Source organism: Epargyreus clarus, unplaced genomic scaffold (genome assembly GCF_041222505.1).
Source record: "Epargyreus clarus isolate Ecla_fem2 unplaced genomic scaffold, WU_Ecla_fem_2.2 ptg000027l, whole genome shotgun sequence".
Classification (NCBI taxonomy): Eukaryota; Metazoa; Arthropoda; class Insecta; order Lepidoptera; family Hesperiidae; genus Epargyreus; species Epargyreus clarus.
Window position 1 is genome coordinate 13,751,428 of NW_027332234.1, and position 14,997 is coordinate 13,766,424.

A 14,997-nucleotide genomic window follows, 5' to 3' on the forward strand; every position below is an offset into this window, starting at 1 on the left:
CTAATGGCGCAATAAGATATCCTGAAGTTAGGAAACTAATAGAAAACCTACCACCATGACAGACAGTGCCAGTCACTAACTAAAAGCGGCGAAAGTCGATGGTAGTTGACCATCGCTAACGACGGTCACCGAAGACACAATAACAAAACTCAATATAGAAAAAAAAAAAACAATTATACAACAATGTCAACAAAATCCCGTGAATTTCATGGTAGATATCAATTATGGAATACTTCGTGGGTTCAATGCGATAGCATCAACATCACATTTATTTGTCGTCTCAAGGACGTAAGGTAAACATTTTAAGTGAGTAACGTCTCACTGGTCTCAATGGTCGTCATTTAAAGGTATGATGAAATATTCGATTTAATGCCGGAAGTACTGATCATTTAGGAGATACTGGCTGGATGATCATGTGCTTCAAGAGTCATAACAAGTTCCATAAAACGTTTGAAAAAACAAGTAAGTTAATGATAATAATCCTCCCAGGATTATTGATTAAAGATGTGTCACTCTTATCATAAATAATGGTATTACGTATTCTTAAACATTTTCCAGTTTTTCTATTAAAGAACAATTTTTATACTAAACAGGCTATTCCAGGAAATTTATGACTGAATCTACTACGTGATGCATGCCTCACATCATCATCTTTATTAATTGAAATTATAATATAGAGGATCATCATCACCAGTTTTATAGTCCCACTGCTGAGACTAATCTCCTCTTACAATAAAAAGGGTTCATATTGCTAGGCTATCATTACTTTTACATATGAAATGTTTGGAAGGTAACATTGCATTGTTTCTACTTATTTTTGGAAACATAGCTGTTATTCTGTTACTTTGGATACCAATTTAATCAGAAATTCCTAGATCTTCCTTGCTTCTAGAAATGTGCCATTCACAGCAATATCCCCAATATTGCATAAGACAGAAACATTTAATTAAACTGTAACTAATATATACATATCGACAGCTTTGTGGCTAACTTCCATTGTATTGCTATCTGAATGCCTCTGATATTGACAGGCTAATAAGACCAAGCTGTTGTTGCTACCGTTGTATCAATTTAGGTTTCAAAATAAAACGAAACAACAGAAATAACATTTAAGTGCACGCATTTAGAAACGAAAGTGATGAAAAATATTTCCTAAAATAAAACTTTTTGAATTAATCAGAATTTCAAAACCTAAGAGACAAATAGGAGTCAAATTTCTAAATCTGATTTAAATAATATTTTAATCTAAACTAGAAGAAATCTTAACTCGTTTGGATTCACCACCTTCTGGGAAGGTATTTGTTATGGTTATACAATTTAGATGTCTATAATTTATCGTTAGGTTCTAAGAAATAATAAAGTTAGTAGTAGTAAAAAACAACGGAACGCTAACTCTTCAAATGCCATAGTATACCAGCATTGAACTTATGATCTGCCACATTTTCATCCATGCGACCTTGAGAAGTGCCAATGCCAGTACGCCGTCATTATTTTATGATTCCAGTATCACGACCAAGACCTAGAATAAAAAATTTAAATCATCCACAATGGTATTACGTAACCGCCTTCACCTTGAACGGGTTGTTTGGTTCTGTTGCCATGGCAACGCCGCAACCAACTGACAGAGCGACAACCTACTTAACGTAGCGTCGATCAGTTAAAACCTTAGCAATTTGCTAGTTCGTTTGATTCGTTTGGCTGTCGAAGGAATTCGCATTTCTTAGATTCGATTTCGATCGCCTGTCTATTTCTTCAATCTTCTAAAGATAATCAAGTTAAGAGTTTTATTTCTACTGCATCAATCAGGTCACAATTATTATTTTCCGGTCCATAAATAGGTACTTTTTAGGAACACTTTTTATTCTATAGAAGATGGGTCATGGTATATTGGTGATTACTGAAACTTTGAGGTGTTTTAACCCAAAAATGTCTACGGGACACTCCAAATACGAGTAAGTCAAGTCACTCACATATTCATTGCTACCCTTAAATATCATATCGTAGTTTTTTATAAGTTTCCCTACTTTGCCATAACTTCTAGATAGAAACACATATCAACACTGCATCGATAAAGCACAAACTGGTTGAAGTAGGAATTCTGTAAAAAGTTTATGTGTTCTATTAAATATCTGTTGCTATAAGGACCGAGGAAAAAAACAGAAGCAAGTAAGAAAATGTATACTAAGTACAGTATATCATTATGTCTTAAAGATAATTTAGCACTAAATGTACTGAACGCTCGTCACAACTCATTTCCATAAAGACGAACTGTACTAAGTGTAGTATGAGTTTTTACGTTTTTGGAAAAATGACTGTTTATGTATTTATTTACATATTTCCCATACACTTCCAATCAGTTCTGATACAGTCCGCTAGGAGCGCTGATTAGAAATGTATGTGCAAATACGTAAACAAATACCAAAATAGTCATTTTTGTAAAAACTCATACTAAATGCGCTTTCGTGTCGCGAGTTTCTACGCCCGCACGCGCGTGCCACATTCACACATGAATAACCTTGCCAAAGTGTCTTTGCGACCCGTATGCCTGTGTGTATGACACAATAGGATGTAAGTGGCATGCGTGAGAGCAGGACACGCGTCCGGGCGTAAACGCGCACGAGAGGAAAAGCGCTTAAAGGGAACTGTATGGATAAACTTTTAACGATAAACGAGTAACATAAAAGTGAATTTAGAATGAACAATCAATAGTTACCGCGTCGAGGGAGGCGCTCGTTAACATCAGGGACGAAAAATAGTCTTTGATTATAAGTGAATATGGTAAATGACCATGAGATGTTAATGATAGGACTGATATTCTATTACATTTTTCCGGATCGATTTCGGAATTTATCAACCGATACAAATGGATTTTCTTGTTCTTATGTGAAATAAACTAAAAGTCAATCAGAGAGGTACCTCTGCCAAACCTATTTCAAGTATGAATCAGTTCTACGTTTCGGCGGAAAGGCTGACCTTCGTATGAACCATAGTTCCTAGATCTTCTGGAAATGGTCCTCAAATGTAATAATGCATCTGTTAGGCTTTATGTAAAATCAGTTATATATGGAGTTACAAATCATGTCTTCCTACATTTGGCTAAAAGGCTTTAACAAAGCCATGTTAATTGATGAAGAGCAGTATAGATTAGTGACTAAATCTCGTCGAATGTCTTGGACAACATTTAATACCTTATTTCATCTCAGACCAGCGCTCGTGGCTTAACGAGCTCATTTAAGCAAAATCATGAGAGATTCAGCGACCAACGATCACCCATCCAGCACACAGTCTCGTCTGAAGTTACTTAAGTTTACAAATTAGTTACAATCCACATAAGCCAATGAGCATCGCAAATTTCAGCTACATATTATTATGCATAACTAAGTTTCCAACTAACTGTTCAATCGACGTGGCTAACACGATCACCGCGGGAACCGATACCGCTACGCTGCGCCAAGGATTATTAGATTATTCCGGAATGTGTGGATTGTCCCACTAATTACTGTTCGCTGGCAAAGCCCCTTTGTTGTGTATTGAAAGTGTCTCCCTAACGTTATGTTTACATTTAGTATGGTCGCGCTTAAGCTTTGTATTTAACGGTAATACTATATTTTCTTCAAGTGTCCTAACGTGTCTATTGTGCACTTTAGCTATGACGCCTGTTCTAAACGAAGTTAGTTACAAAGGTCGTGGGAAACAGTGTCCACTTACTATGGAGATATGTACTCTATTGCTTCTTACATATATAAAATAAATGCTGAATCCTGTTACTTCTTTGTAAGCACTTATCATTAAAAACACCCCTATGCAGTTTTTCATGAATAATCACTTATTAAACGTACCTAATTCTACTGTAGATTACATTTTTTTACGTAAAAGATATTGCGATGTTTGCACAAGCATTTAATATGTCACATATTATCAGTAGATTGAATGATACGACAGAAAATAAAATCAGCGTTAAGCAAAATCTTTGGACACGAGAGACGTTCCGATAAATGAGATTAATGATGATCGACCATCTCGCAACAGATGTAGAACATTTAAATATATTACAAAGGTCAGAGGTCAAATACACAAGAGAGTGCCGCTCAATAGGTCGGAAAACGCTTTGTTTAGCCATGATGCTGTTGGAAATGAAAAAAGTTTTGTTTTTGTATTCTGATAATCAGTTGAAGCATAAATAATAACATTCCTTATGAAAAATTAAACTGGACCGTTATTTTTAAAAAATCAAGACTTGACAATGTTTTGTTATACGCACTGATAAAACTTCAAAATTATTTGCCTACAATTTTGTTAATTGACAGATTTGTCGATCATGAATAGAATAAATATTTCTTATTCTATGTGGTCTGTAGTGTGTAGCTAGAGACTACAGTGAAATTAAAGTCTAATGTTAGGTAAATTTATATAAAGCTACTACAGTTTCTAATAGTATATCAGAGACAACGTACTCTATTTATGGACTAGTACGTGAGTTTATACCAAAATTGCGTCTAAAGTTTCAATTAGAAACGTAATTCTGACACTTCTTACAAGTAGTGGCCCTTAGAATTTATTTTTTTGTTATGTTAACAATACTTTTCATAAATAGTCAAACGAAAATAAATATATCAATAACAGTCTGTTTCCTTGTTCCAGGATAAAACGGCAGCCTACCAGCGATGTCACGGCAGGAGAAACAGAACAGGCTAGAAGATGACTATATAGAAGTTATGTGGAGACGCGGCCAGAGCCGGTCACCGTAGCGCTGTGTTTCTTCTGCGATAAAGAGGAGATTCTGCGAGTAAGTTCCCAGATTGCAATCTTTTTTTTAAGGAACGGAATCTCTTGTCACGAGTGGTGGACGCCTAAGGCGCACTCCATCGCTCATCATTACTACGAATCGTGGAGAAAGAAACGAACCCATGTCTCAAATCACCCATAAGACGTAAGACAAATTAACAACCGTCAGACTACTTGTCTTGATCTTCAAAATACGAAATACCCATCCAAACCAACCGGGCTCAGCGTTGCTTCAATCTGTACAGTACATTTTTATTAAGATCTTAACGAGCTATGGGGTTATATGCGCTTCAGAAGAATGCTTTGTCAATAAATTGGCAAAAATAGAAACTGTAGCAGTCTATAAAATATGACTGCTGTTAAATTTAGAAATAAAATTCGCTTTCACAAATTTCACGTTGAAATTAGCGACGAATTTTCCACACTCGCTCATACACAAAATATGAACCAAATTGGTCTAATTATAAAAACGTTTGCAAGTAAAAAAGTTTAACAAGAATAAGAGTTATCGAAATATCAATTATCAAAATCATAGTTATTTAAGCTTAATTAAGCAATGTATTTATTTTATTCACTCAAATTATCCTTATTAAAACTTTCTCATCCTAACACGCTTTATTAAATGTAGCGAAAACATCGTTAAATTTTATGATGGCAATACAAAATTATTTGAAGGCAAATTAAACAAATTCTGCCATTAGCACGTGGGAACGTTCGGCACGATCTTAAAAGTTTATGATGTGTTGGGACGACTAATAAATGTAATTACTGGAAGGGGTTTCACATTTAATGTTTCTGTTACTGTTTTAAAACGACACTGTAACAAGTGATTACAAAAATCTTAAATGCTAATAATGCATGATTTAGTGTCGATTTATTTTTCGTTCCTTTAGGTAAATCTATTTCCTTAGGTAGGTAATTATCTGCCTCAAGTAGATGAAAAATGTTCAGCAGTTTCTCCAAAGAAACTGCTAAAAGACGGTTGAGAAGGAACTTTGAACTACACCTTTACTTCACTTAGGGTCCTGACTATTTTTTTCAAATAAATTCTATAACAGAGGTGTTAGGTAGTTCGCTTGTGGAAGCCAAATAATGCCCCGTAGTTTCTTCAAAGGAACTGCTAAAAGAACTTCGGAAAACAAACTTTAAGTACTACTTCAGTCCAGGTCAGTTAGGGTCATATGTCTTTTGTTTTTAGATTAATGTCATAACAGAAGTCTCATACATCATAATGCGTCTGTGACAAACCTCGGCTAATATTTTTGTGATGTGTAGTTACAAGTTACACACATTATGTGGATAGTATGAAAGAGTTTGTCATAAATGTTTTATATTATTTTTTATCTGTCAAACTTATTACTTTCGATAAAAAATACCAGAAGTAATTTGTGAGACAACTTAAATGTGTCTTAAGTATGAGGTAAAACGATTCGTTTTTAATAATGATGAACTTTTCTTAATATCACCAAGGGAAAAGACTGTTTCCAATTGATCAGTATCAGTCAGAATGACCACACTACCAAGTCTTCCTCTTTCACCTTAACCTTTCTTCACCTTCACCGATCTTTAACAGACAATGTCTCCACAGAAATGAATCTCCTCAACATGGATGCGGAGAACCGCGTGGTTCTCAACGTGGGTGGCATCCGCCACGAGACGTACAAGGCGACGCTGAAGAAGATCCCGGCGACCCGGCTGTCCAGGTTGACGGAGGCGCTCGCCAACTACGACCCCGTGCTCAACGAGTACTTCTTCGACCGGCATCCTGGGGTCTTTGCCCAGGTTCTCAACTATTACAGGTACATCTGATCAGATCACTTGTCTTTTTGTACACACTGAGTTCGTCGCAATAGTAACCGTTGTCGTCAATCCATTACTGTACCTCTGGGCACGGGTCTCCTCTTAGAATGAAAAATATAAAGCTATAATCCACCGCGCTGGTCAAGTACGTTTAGCTGGACTTCCCATGCCCTTGAGAATTTTCTCTCAGGTATGCAGGTTCCTTCGCCGATAAAGCAAGTGATAATTAATTTTTGAATTTTGTTTGTAATAAGTTAAAAAAAATGTTATAACTTAATTTTTCTTGCCCGAAAATCATGTAGAATACATCTAAATCTCCGGAACTTATCACATTCGAAAACTGCCCACGAAAAACTTTGATCTGTACTTTACCCTCAAGGAAGACCACTCAAGAAACCCTCAGGACGGAGATAAAAGTTTACTACGATAAATCAAGGACTACTTGAAAAAGCTTAGGTACTTAGTAATCTTAGTATACGTAGTTTAAGTTGTTTCTCATTCCTGACAAAGTTATCCGCAGTTAATTGGCCAGAATATAAGATACTCGTCTTATATATCTCGATTATATCATATTTTTTGGGAATAACGTGAACAAGTTTTATTCACAAAAAATACAGGATTTTAAGAACTCACCAACCAAAAGAGAGATTTATGAGAAAATAGAGATTTCTTTATACTTTGTACATACTTCTTCTCATGTCTATTAGAGATTTATCATAAAAACATACAAAAAGCAGACTGCTTAAAATATAGCCTGAGTCCTGAGCCTGAGCCAAACGACACCTCACATTTCAAGCCATTTGGACTGCAGGACGTATAAAGAAAGAGACACACTTACAGTAGAAAAACACACCTTTGTAGTCAGATAAAAAAACAAAACAGTGATACAAAAGTAAACAGTAATACAAACACTACTACTTATATAACGCTATTGTTATTTTCATACCGCTAGCAAACCACAAGGTAGAACCGTTTACAAAACATTCTGATCTCATTTAAACTTTCTCACTGAGTAAGCAATTGGAGATTGGTAAAGGATCCCAATTTCCATGCGAATAGAAATAGATTCTTATACAAATATTTGCCCTATGAACAATTCTATCGTTCGTAACTTTAGAGGAAAAAGGTTAAACTAACAATAGGTTCATCAAATCACTTAATTAATATTGTACGGTTTATTTTAAACGAGCTTATGTCCGCGGCTTCGCTCGCGTAACGAAGTAATATTTTCATCCCCTATTTTATTCCCTTTGGGGGTAGTATTGATCAAAATCCTTTCTTAGCGGATGCCTACGTCATAACATCTACCTGCATGCCAAATTTCAGCTCGATCCGTCCAGTGGTTTGGGTTGTGCGTTGATATAACACTACGTCAGTCAGTCACCTTTGAGTTATATATATTTAGATGTTTTTTGGATTCCTGTGGCTATTATCTAGGAGTGTTGGCTTGGGATTCCAGTGTTCTAATCTCATGTTAGTGGTTAAACCTTTTGTGGTTCGTCTCCGGCGGCACCAGCGCCACACCTATTCCTGGCTCATTATGTATATATTTATAGGAGCATTATATATATAGCGTTAAGCGCTGCTGTGTTCTGGTTTGAAGGGTATGTTAAGGGTGACATACTTTTCGAGGCGTTCCAGCTTAGTCCTCAGGGGTATCGATCTCAGGTAGGAATATCTAATCCTGTCTGGAGTTGATTACAGATGTCCATGAGCAGTAGCTACTGCTACCATCAGGTGGACTACAAGCTCGACTGTTACTCCTATATTATGAAACAAGTAATTAATTTAAAAAATAAAAAACCCGACTGCACCAAAAAGGCTGAAGTAGAATTTCCAAAAGCAGTGAAATAGGCATTTCATTATTTTTATCCAGAAAGCCAAATACAAAGTTTCATAGTAGGTGTCTGCTTCAAAAACAAAGGATGTTCAAACAATATTATCCTATTTTATCCTCGTAGTGTTCATTTACGCTATATAAAGAACCTATGTGTAAAATTCCAGCACGCTTAAGTTCAGCGGTTTCCCTTTGCGTTGATCTCTGGCACAGCAACTCTCTCATTTAGTCAGACAGTCATCTCGATGTGTATATACGAGTATATATGTACTAGCTGACCCGGCAAACGTTGTGTTGCCATATAAATAAAAAAATGTTAAGGATGAACAACCCTTATCACTTAGGTGTAAAAAACAAAGATAGTGGCCGATTCTCAGACCTACTGAATATGTATATAAAATTTGGTGAAAATCGGTGAAGCCGTTTCGGAGGAGTACGGTAACTAACACGAGAATTTTATATATAAGATATATTATATAATGTATGTGTAATCTCCTCTAAATTTCCTTTATTTTGACACCCTACTCGATAGGTTTGGTTAACTTTTTTAAAACGTGTTACTATTTTGCGAAAAAATTCACTATTTACGGTCTATAAAATATATAACTTCAGTAAATCAAAGTTTCGGTCATTATTTTACCTCGTTAGAGGTAGCATTTCATGATTTTTATCCAACAAGCCTGATACAACATGTCATAGTGTTTGCTTCAAAATTGACGATTGTTCAAATGAACTTTTAACCCTATATTTTACCCTCTACGGGGTTGATTTTTCGGAGGGGGATAAATAAGTGCGTCCTTGTTCCTATCCAGAAAGCCAAATACAAAATTTTATAGTAGTTGCTTTAAAATTAATGGATTTCAAAAAAACTGTTTTCCCCTATTTTACCCTCTTAAGGGTAGAATTTCCAAAAGGCCTTTCTTAGTACTTATTCAAGCTATATAGAGAACCTGTGTGCAAAATTTCTGAACTGTGAGGTCCTTGGTTTAGGCTGTACGTTGATTTCTGAAAAATGAAAAAGTCATTTAGTTAGTCAGTCAGTCAGTCACCTTTCTGTTTTATATATATACAAATATGTTTTTATAATTTAAGTTTAATTTCCTTTCATTTGATACCCTACTCGATAGGTTCGGTTAACTTTTTTTTTTAAATGTGTTACTATTTCGCGCCAGAAATCCGCCATTTTGATTTTTTTTTACTAACACCTATCTAAGGACACTCGGGTCGTTGAGACAAATATAATGACATTTTAACTGTTGAAATTCATCCAGCCGTTTGTTAGATCGGATCAAATAAAGAAAGACAAACATACAAGATACGCGCGAAAAACATAACCCTTCCTTGGCAGTCGGGTAAAAAGAAGATGGAATGCGAAATTTATAATAATGTTATGTGGTAGTTGACATAAGTATTCTTATTCAATTTATGTTAGTTTTTATTGTTCGGAGTTTTGACGAAAACTTACCATCTTCACAACCCTTTTTCAACTTCCTTACCCTGCGCAAAGTTCATATATTATTCACTAAAGAATTATGCGTACATAAATAACACGTTTCACCACGCCCGTGGGTTGTATTTCTTTATAAATAAATTAAAGTGTCTGTTTGTAATGTGGAAATGACATTATTTTATTAAATGCATATGAGCATCAGAATACTCATAAAATACTTTTAAAACTTTTGTTTGTTGTCTATTTCTTCCGACTTATTTTAATAACGGCTGCATCGATTTTGGTGAAACTTTCACAGTTAGCTAGCATTTATGAAGTAACTTAGGCTACTTGTGCCTAAGAAAAATAATTAGGGATACGCACAGTAAAAAATAACTTATAAACCTGCCAAGTAACTAAATTTAAGCATTATTATTTATTAAAACGCAAGTAGAACCGCGGGGCATAGCTCGTTTTATATAAAACGTGAAATTTGGCGATGACTGACGGCAAGAAAAAGTAAAAGCCGAACTTCGTTTAAGCTTAAAGTGTTAGGAAAACATTACAGAGTTGCTTTCGAAAATTCCCTTTAATTTATTGAGTAACGTTATTTGCATACTAATTAATTCATTATAGAAGCAGGAATATAATAATAATGTCATGTCGGTGGAAGTTTTATTAATTCCCAGAGTTTGTTATGGCGTTTGTGCTGTTTGCATTTGTGATTTGTGATTTATCACCGAATTTTGGAGGGTAATGTTTCTCGAGCGTATGTTTGTATGTACTTTATTTAAGAATAGTTATAGTTTAGCAACTAAAAACCACGCTAAAATCGCACAAGGAAAATCGTTAATCCTGATTCCTGACGATCCTGATGAGGAAAATGGGATAAAATTATTAAAATCGTGTATCATCATCGGTTCTTGATAATTTTTCAAAATCTTAAATTAATCGGACTGTTCAAACTGGACAAAAATCGAGTTCAAAGATTCCGTTACATACATACATACGAACATAGATACAACCCAAGCTAATAAAAGCGTGGTAAAAATCATATCATAGAAAACGAGCATGCAGTCCATCTGATTGTAAGTGGCTACTACTATTCATGCACATATATTATTTACCCCAGATAAGACAAGAGTCCTATCCAAGGACAGATGCGCCGCTGCCCATGAGGACTATGATGAAACGCCTCGAATGCCACACCCTTCAAACAAGCACAAAGCGGAACACAGCAGAGCTTAACCCTGCTATTATTAGATAGAAATAGGTATGGCGGTGGTGCCTATGGAGTGAAACCACATGTTCTACCTTCAATATAACTACACTTTTAATATAATCCCTCCTATAATTTACATAGGATCCCTATACAAGTAAGAACCCTTGTCTAAATCAAGTCAAGGTCCAGCACTGGACTTATAGAATGAAGGGAAATTGTAAAATCAATAAAACTGTTTCTAAATCCGTTCTCAATAATGTCTAAGGTTTATTTCGCGACATTCGAACACAAAAAAGCTCTTATGCCCATTTACATATACTTTATTCCTGTACGTAAATTTACATTCAACCGTTTTCCATATATTTTCCATACATTGGAATGGAATTTATTGATAGGAATGCAAGCTATGCTGGAATTCTTGTTAACACAAAATTACTGAGTATGTAGGTAAGTTTATACATCATTTAGTAGCTACAAATTTATACGTCACTGATGACATAAATAGATTTATTATTAGCTAAGCGATTTTTATACAATGCTGCAATGCGAAGGTGTCGAGGTTCAATTCTCGACCATCCCAGGAATCGAATTCGGAACCTACAGCCTGTCAGATCGGTATGGTAATCGCTCTAACATGCAGATCGTAAATATATAATCAACAAATAGATATTATCTATCTCAATGTTTCAGTTTCCTAATTAAAAAACAACTAACACATATCTTGACGGTTCTGAACATTTGCCTTGTTTGGACTTATAATTAAATCTTATACATAAAATTCTCGTGTCACAATGTTAGTTACCGTACTCCTCCGAAACGGCTTTACCGATTTTCACCAAATTTTATACGCATATTCAATAGGTCTGAGATCGGCTACTATTTAACTTTCATACCCCAAGTTATAAGGGTGGTTCACCCTTAAATTTTTTTTATTTATATGGCAACACGACGTTTACCGGGTCAGCTAGTTTATTTATAATAAAATACTAGTAACTTTATATATAGTCTATTTAGTCTAAGATCCAACTGCATAATATCTACGTTTATCTGCTTATAATCCAAATACATATTAAACAAGATAAAGCTATTACTGAAGTTTATAAACTTCAAACAATTTTCTGCAATTGGTTTCAAAGGGACCCAACAGTTAGAAAATTACCACAAATTGATACAAACATAAATTTAGGGCAAAGTTTCAATACGTAATCGTAAGATTACAGGGCTCGAACAATATTATGCATAAAGTTAGGGTTAAACCGACCCGAGCATGTTGCAGACCCTTCAAACAGGGTCGGAAAGGCCCAATGACATTGATCAATTGCGGGTTAAGGTTTTGATAGATGCGAGCGATGGGTTGTAATGGAATGCTGTATTTGGCTGCAAATAAAATGTATTTTTATGGCTCTAATGTGTGTAAGATTATGTCATCCATTACTGTCCCACTGTTCGACACTTGTTAGCTCTTCGATCACCAGGGTCATAGTGTACCACGTTGGGCAATAAGAGATCGCTGGATACAAACAGTTTGTTATAAATTAAAACTCAGTTGTAATGAAATTACAATTCGGATAACTTTCTCTACCTTACTACATAATTCAAAATAGAACACAGAAGAGCTTCATATATCATAATATTGGGGTAGGGGTAAACCGGTAGGAAGGTCCTCGAATGGAGACCACGTCTCGGCAAAAGGAGTACAGGACGCCCCCCGACCAGGTGGACTGATGACCTGAAGCGGACGGCGGGTAACCACCAGATTTAGACTGCTCAAGGCTGGTCGGAATGGCGCAGATTAGGGGAGGCCTATATCCAGCAGCGGACTTTTAAAGGCTGATGGATGGATACCAAAATTACATAGTTACAAATTCGTGAAAATCACTCTAATTTGTGCACAACCTAAAACCGACAAAAGCCGAAAGTGTCCGAACTTACCCGATCGTACCCATATCAAAGCAATTAATTCGGCAATTCTATACGGGATCGGGGAGAAAAATAAATGGTGCCCGCAATTCCAAATGAGTTACATTAGGGTACATAGTAGGATAATATTTGAGGAAGATTACTATAATGGGTCTACTAAATTACATTACGTAGGGAACGATTTATGTGAGACAATTGGAGGTCTAGAACAAATTTTTGTATGTAAATCGCTCCGTAATTGAATTCTTAAGTTGTTATTTATACTGGGTACTATTAAACTTACCTGTTATTTTTTACTGTTATTACTTTTTTTATTTCATTTATTGTTTTCAAGGTTATTGTATTACTCATATGTATATTGTAACAATACATATACACGCATATACATTGTTTAGGAAAAAAAAATTGGTTGCTAACGTATTGTTACTACTCTTTAACCGAATTTTTAAAGCGTTAATAATAATTAAGGAAGCGTTAGTAACAATCATTATAATCTCGTTTAACAATTAATTGAGTGTATAATTTGACATGATATGTAATATTGACATAAATATTTATAATTGACATAACTGCTATACCGTATTCCATTTTCTGACATGAATTATTTGCATATTTATTAGTTTCGTAATAATTGTTTGCTATTCAAAATTGTATGTAAATTGATTAATACTTAGCATCTAACCTAGAACTTAAAATTGCATACCTTACCCGGTGAAATATGTTTGGACTTTATAAATTGTACAACATCCTATGTAATACCATATTTATGCAATAAAGAATTATGAAACTATGAAATGGTGATAATAAAACCTTGTATTAATACAGGTAAAATAAGAAAACATCAAAAGAAATGACATGTAGCAATATAATATACCATTAAACATTCATATATCCAGAAGGGTGGTTTGGGTACGTAATATCGTTTCAATAGAAATATACTCGTAGAAGGATTGAGGAAAACGCTTATAAAAATATTTATTTAACGTCATAGAAGGTAGTCTTTACGTCTTTTTCCTGTAAAGGTTTAACGACCCAAGTAGCCGTATTTTTGTTACATTTATTAAATCATTTGAAAACGCAAATGAGCTTGTGTTACTGGTTATGATTACTTGCGCCCGTTTAAGGCCTTCACCCTGACAGGACATCCGTGCCTACCGACACAGTAGTGGACACGGACAGTAGTGGGTTGACGGCTAACATGTTAATGGGCACTTAATATCAGCTGAGTTGCAGCACATTTGCAATTTCCACTACAGTAAAGCTCCTACTGACATCTATGAATAGGAGACCCTGAAGCAACCTAAAAACCTTGCTCCAAGTGTCGTATAAAGGGCGAATATATACGCCGATCGAAGTATTCAACCTACTTAAGTTCAAGTACCAGTACAAAATAATAATGACGTACGACCCGACAATAGAACGCCGACCTTGTACCTCGTTAGCAATTCATAAAGCTGTCAATATTCTATCGCATTCTGAATCTTTAAGGCCACTGTCTGATCAAAAGATATGAAAGAATTATGAAAATAGTAAAACTAAGTATTTTCTATACAAAAAAAAAACTAAAGACCGGGCTGCTAATTTTTTCTGTAAATGGAAGTAAGGTAGCCTATGATAATCCCACAATTTAAACGAATACAACGATACCTCATACTTTTCCGAGGCGTTCCAACTTCTTCCTTAGGGATAGCGGCGAATCTGTGGCGCAGGTAGGAATATCTGGGATTGATAACAGATGTCCATAGGCGGCAGTAGCCTTACCATCAGGTGGACAGCATGCTCATCTGCTACTCGTAAATTATAAAAAAGTCATAATAATAAAATCCATCAACCCATTTGAACTGTAGGGCGTACCAAAGAATGAGACATACGTACCTACATACACTTGAAAAACATTATCCTGAAATAACTATTAAAGCAGACCGTAGAATAACCACTATATTTGCTTTCTCATGTTTATTTATTTGTGCCTCAGGTGTATGTAACTTTTATATACGGAATGAA

The 14,997-nt window shown here is 35.3% G+C and overlaps 1 protein-coding gene across 1 annotated transcript in view; it reads left to right on the forward strand.

Moving 5' to 3' along the window:
* Window positions 1–4,648: 4,648 nt before the first annotated feature.
* Window positions 4,649–14,997, forward strand: part of Shaw (Shaker cognate w) — a 28,332-nt gene continuing 17,983 nt past the window's right edge. The window contains exons 1-2 of the mRNA XM_073088823.1: window positions 4,649–4,786; window positions 6,374–6,584. Of these exons, the coding sequence (XP_072944924.1) occupies window positions 6,376–6,584 (209 nt within the window). The 5' untranslated portion in view covers window positions 4,649–4,786; window positions 6,374–6,375. The remainder of the gene's footprint in view (window positions 4,787–6,373; window positions 6,585–14,997) is intronic.